The following is a 6000-nucleotide window of genomic DNA, read 5'->3' on the forward strand; positions in this document are numbered from 1 at the left end:
AACAAAGAGTCAGTTTTTATATATTAAGTAAGACCTTTATGTTGTGATGTTCAGATACCAATTAATCTCAACTATAAATGACATGAAATTGTCATCCTTAGAGCTGCTGAGCATTTGCCCTAACTTTCTTAATCTGATAGTATCTGAAAATTTGACAAATGAGCCAGGCATGGTAGCTCAAACTTAGTATCTCTGCACTGGGAAGGCAGAGGTGAGATTGATTGCTGCACACTTGAGGCCTATCAGATAGATAGGTCTCAAATATCTGGGAAGGGGAAACAGAAGACAAACAGCAAAAGGAAAATAGACGTTAGAACCAAGTATCTTGGCATTATTGGTATATCTCTTAGGTGAAAATATGCAATGTTTAGCTGCTAGTAATGAGTCATTTCCCCCTGTTTTAGGTATTGTCTTCTGAGAACTCTGAAGCAATGTCAGACATTGAGGGAAGCTCTAATTGCTGCAGGAAAAGAGATCATATGGCATGGGCGGACAAAAGAAGAACCAGCTCATTATTGTAGCATTTGTGAGGTAAGTCATAGTTCTTGCCCACTGTTGTTTATAGAAAGTTGCTTTTGTTTTTTAATCAATAGTTTTTTGGTAATGCATTTTACCATGATTAGCATTGTGCTCAATTTTGATATTTTCTTATCAAATGATGTAACATTTAATTTAATAATGTAACATCTCGTTAACTATTAGTTAACTTTTAACATATCTACTATAGAGTCATTAACCAAGAAGGATAGTTGTGAGATTTTAGATTGGGAGCAACCTTCATGTACACAGATATCAGTAAATTGTGTTGAGTTTGGTATATAACTCAGTGTGGTTCGGTTCTTTCTGGTGGAGTTCACAATTCACTTGTCAATCTTCTTCTGTGACTAAAGGTTGCAAGCAAAACAACAAAGTGGTATCTGGTCTGAAGGAACTTAAAATCTTTTGGGGAAGGATAGGTTACAATTAACTACACATCAGACTATAATGAATGTGAAAGTGGACTTAGGAAAAATGCAGAGAGGGAAATAGTTGATAAAATTTTCCTTTCTGGTATTGGCAATAAGAGCTCACAAAAACAAACAAGAAATCCATAGCTTTTAGCCCACTCTTGAAGGATGAATATGATTTCAACAGACTACAAACTAGTGAAAATATTGGTTGGCTTTAATAGGTACCATGACTGGGGAAGTGGAATGGCTTTAGAAAAGGTTAGGTACCTAGTGTGGCTACAATACTGCCAGTGCAGATTCCTCTCATAAATCTAGGTGACATGTAGCTTTCAGTGCATCTTGAATGCCGTCAAATAATGTAATATTTATTCCAGAGTCATTGAATCCATCTGAAACTTGTAGGAAGTAAACAAAGTCAGATGTCTGTTTCAGAGAAAGGAATGGTTGGAGAGGACTGAGAAAATGAGACGACATAATACAGCAATCTTATAAGAGAGAATCCCTTTGCCACATATGCTAGATTGGAACATGGCAATGGATTGTTAAAATGGTACAGTGGTACTGTTTAGTGGTTCTCAACCTTCGTATTGCTGCAACCTTTTAGTAAGTTCCTCATTTTGTGACGTCCCCCAACCATAAAATTATTTGTATTGCTACTTCATAACTAATTTTGCTACTGTTATGAATCGTAAATTTTTCTGGAGACAGAAGTTTGCCAAAAGGATTGTGACCCATAGGTTGAGACCCACTGATCTAGAAGATGAAATCTACAAGGTAACTCATTAAAAGTTAGAAATGAGGGACAAGTTAAAGAATGCTTATAACTTTTCCAGCTATATCCTTTTTCTTTTTCTTTTTTTCTTTTCTTTTCTTTTCTTTTCTTTTCTTTTCTTTTCTTTTTTTGAGACAGGGTTTCTCTGTGTAGCTTTGGGGCCTATCCTGGCACTCACTTTGTAGACCAGGCTGACCTCGAACTCACTGAGTTCCAAATGCCTTTGCCTCCCGAGTGCTGGGATTAAAGTTATGCGCCACCAACACCTGGCCAGCTACATTCTTTATGTTCATGTTGTTGTCCAATCTGTGAAATTTTGTGATTCTGGTGTTGACTTTAATTTTAAATGATTAAATTCATTGGGTATTTTAATGGTCAGAGTAAGTTAATGAAGAAACAGATGTGTTTTATACCTCAGAAAAATGAGCAAATGAGCTTCTCAGAATGTGAGTATGATTCTTAAACCATAGTGTTATTCCATGACAGATATATTATTTCTAATGTACTTCTAAAAATTACGAGTACTATTTTTAATATAAGGCTTTATATTATATTTATTTATAAATATATATAAAATATTTATATTTTTAATATAACAAAATATTTACTCACTGTTACTTGCCAATTTCCTTATCTGCAAAATAATCAGATTATAATCATTCATTCTACAGGTTGTGGTTTGATGGTCTGGCAATGCAAATATGAACAGTCTATGTATCAGAGTTTTATAACACTCCTTTCAGTCACTCCTCTAAATATGACTGCTGTCATGTCTTGGGATTTGGTGCAATGTAAACATTTTCAGTCTCAGTCTTAACCCTCCATGTTTTTAATTGTCTACATTTGTATTAAAGTAGAAGTAAGTCCCTGATTACAAAGAAGCAGTACAATAAGCACCACCATCTCTATTGACCCTGGTTTTCATTTGTGTAAAACAGGTGGAGGTTTTTGATCTGCTTTTTGTCACTAATGAGAGTAATTCTCGGAAGACCTACATAGTACATTGTCAAGATTGTGCACGAAAATCAAGCGGAAATCTGGAAAATTTTGTGGTGCTAGAACAGTACAAAATGGAGGACCTGATGCAAGTTTATGACCAATTTACATTAGTAAGTGAAATCAACATGTGAGTACATTAGCTGGGTTAGGAGGCAGTAGTGTTTGTTCTGCCACCTGATAAATGGGAGGTAATGAAATATGTAGATTTTCCTTTGGCTCAAGATAATTGCATGAGGGTGTATTTATCTTGGTTCCCTTCTTTTCCAAGTATTTATTCCTATAAAATTGACATACATCATTTTTCATTTGCTTCTTGGAGAGACCAACCTAAAAAATTACTTTGAAAAACTGTGTGCTGTACAACAGTATCATGATTTTCATATCGTTTCATCAAAGTTGTTGGAATGCTTGTTTGCATAGTTAATGCCCAAAAAATGAATCTGTGAGTGTGCTTTGAATTATACTTCTTCTTTTAGGGATAATTGAATTTGTTTAAAATTGTGTCATGGCAGATGTTTTAATCTCATGGGAGTATTTGAGATAGCGATTAACTTACTGGCATGTGATATAAGCTTATGAAATTCAGTGTACTCACAAATCACAAAGTTTTTCATTGCAACCAGCAGGTGCTTGTGGGACGCATTTCACTCAAAGCATATCTGAATAGAACTACTGAATTTATGGATTTTCTTTTCTTCCAATACTTTCCACATACGTAATCAAAAACTAACTCGTGAAGTTTAGCTCCTGATATTTTCACTTGTTTCCAGAAAATAGAAAATTATTTGGAATTTACCAAAAAGAATGTATTACCTGCCTAAGACAGATCCCAGAAGGCAGTCAGTCACTAGTAAAATTGTAGTTAAATTGTTTTTTTTTTTTTTAAGCCCTGTCAAAGAAAGCAATATATAAAAAGTGGTAAACTAATTTTCCAAGAGGTTTTGGAGGAATAGTAAAACAAAGATCGTCTTAGATCCTTAGAAAAAGTTACCAGGTGGGAGAGAAGGAAGTTGCACTGTTACACTATGTAGCAAGGCTGTTGAACTTTTTTGCAGAATAATTTCTTCTAATCTCATAAACCAACTGCATATTTGTAGCTGTGAACCAAGGAGCACAACTAAGGGTGAATATACCAAAATAGTCTACTTTGCTTCCTTTCCAGGCTCCTCCTTTACCATCCGCCTCATCTTGATATTGTTCCATGGACATTAAACATGAGACCTTTTCTGTTATTCAGGAAGTAACCCAGTTCTGCACCACTGGTTTTTGTAGCTATCTCGTAAGGCTGCTGGCTGAAAACTGTGTCTATGCAACCTTCCAAGTATGGAGTATCAACCAACTGGACAGGGAGAGAGTACTGCTCCTACACCAGGACTCTCAAAAAGCTAATCAGCTGAACTTCAGAAAAAAATAATAAAATGATAATTCCCATGTTTTGTATATATCTGACAAAACTGGCAACACCATACAGACTACTGACTTGAAGACAACCTCTTTTATATTTCTGTATTTCTGGGCTGATGAATTTGTTTTCATCTATCTTTTCCCTTTCAGAATTTTCCTTGGGGGGAAAAAAAAAGTACTACTAGCCTAGCCAGTCATTTCTTTGTAAGGTAGTTAGCAATTTTAAGTCTTTCTTTGGTCAACTTTTTTTTTTTTTTTTTTTTAATGTGAAAAGTTGAGAAACTTTTTTTACTGCTTTTATGTTTTTCTGTCTTGTTTTGAAATCATGATGGTTATACTTTTGGTTCCTAAATAAAACATTAAAAAAAAAAAATTAACAGCCAAGTCACAAAGATAATGGATTGCACATAGACTAAGAAATAAATTTCAGATTTGTGATTTTTGTTTCTAATCTTGATGTAAATTTACACTATTTATAAATACATATTTATTGCTTGAAAATATTTGTGGATGGAATGCTGTTATTTTTTTCCAGATTTACCTGCCATTGAAATTTTAAGGAGTTCTGTAATTTCAAACACTACTCCTATTACATTTTCTATGTGTAAATAAAACTGCTTAGCATTGTACAGAAACTTTTATTAAAATTGTTTAATGTTTAAAGAGTTTTCTATTGTTTGAGTTTTAAAAAGAATTTATGTACAGTACCCAATTTTTGTTCACTTTTCAAATCTGATTATATATATTTTATATATACTTATGTCTGTATATATAATATATATATAGAACTCTAGATATATATGTATAAAGATTTAGAACTTAAATTTTTCTTGTTTTAAGTTTCACATCTATGGTAGATTTTTGAGGTGTCTACTGTAAAGTATTGCTTACAAAAAGTATGATTATTTTTAAAGAAATATATATGGTATGTATCTTTACGATCTAAAATGTCAGACTGGTTTATTGTTAAATTGCAACTACTGCAATTACAGACAAATAAAAAAATTCTGCCAAATTGTAGTATAATAGAAAACAAATAGTAATTGAACTTAAAACTTTAAGGGGAGTTTTAACACAGGCTTGCCACATCCTATACATTACTCAGCATTTTATATTGGGGGGGAGGGATTCCAGGATGAAGGGCCCTGTTTTAGAATGAAAATAAATTAACAGACTTATTTTTTAATGTTAGGCAATTTTGAAATCTTATGCCTTCCTGTATGCATGACTGTGGGCTGGGTGACTACAAATTCCTTATCACCGTTAAATATATTAGGCTATATAAGCATTCACAAATTACTTTGAATTAATGCTAGGATTTCATTTTATAATAATAATGGCACCTTGCATTTGTACCTCTATTTTCTGAAGTACACAGTTTCATTTTAAAGAATTTCCCACAAAATTAGGGAAGAAACAGAATGCTGTAAGTAAAGGGTGGGTGGTTTGGTTGGTTGCTTGATAGAACTGAAGAGAATCTCTAGCCCTGTCTGTTAAAATACCATGCTGAATACATTATCTTTTCAGACAGTTTTTGGAATATGTCTTCTTAGGAGCAATTTAAGGACTGATAGCATAGAGATGTTTCAGTTGACTACTAACTTGGTAAACATTGATTGTTTATTGGCATTCATTTCTTATTATTTAACATCAAGAAGGAATAATCCCAAATCATTTCTCTGAGAACTGGCCAATATGTTTAACCATAAATAATTTATAATGGTTACTTTGTGAACATCACCTATCCAGAAAGCCCTCCAGAGTGAAATAAATCTAAATGTTTTGTGAACAAAAATTACAAGCTAACCTTTAAGGTGCAAAGGTACACCCAACTGTTCTTACTTTGTTCTTGTTTTTCTTACTGACATATATTCT

The 6000-nt window shown here is 33.4% G+C and overlaps 1 protein-coding gene across 14 annotated transcripts in view; it reads left to right on the top strand.

Annotated features, from left to right (window-relative positions):
* Kdm6a (lysine demethylase 6A) overlaps positions 1 to 4788 on the top strand; it is a 138969-nt gene extending 134181 nt beyond the window's left edge. For 7 of the 14 annotated variants that reach the window (XM_027433299.2, XM_027433301.2, XM_027433303.2 and 4 more), the window contains 3 exons: positions 405 to 531; positions 2661 to 2848; positions 3884 to 4788. In XM_027433299.2, the coding sequence (XP_027289100.1) occupies positions 405 to 531; positions 2661 to 2848; positions 3884 to 3965 (397 nt within the window). In that variant the 3' untranslated portion in view covers positions 3966 to 4788. The remainder of the gene's footprint in view (positions 1 to 404; positions 532 to 2660; positions 2849 to 3883) is intronic. The other 7 variants (XM_027433300.2, XM_027433304.2, XM_027433306.2 and 4 more) reach the window with 1 other exon arrangement.
* The last annotated feature ends 1212 nt before the right edge of the window (positions 4789 to 6000 follow it).

This window comes from Cricetulus griseus, chromosome X (assembly GCF_003668045.3).
Source record: "Cricetulus griseus strain 17A/GY chromosome X, alternate assembly CriGri-PICRH-1.0, whole genome shotgun sequence".
NCBI classification, from domain to species: Eukaryota; Metazoa; Chordata; class Mammalia; order Rodentia; family Cricetidae; genus Cricetulus; species Cricetulus griseus.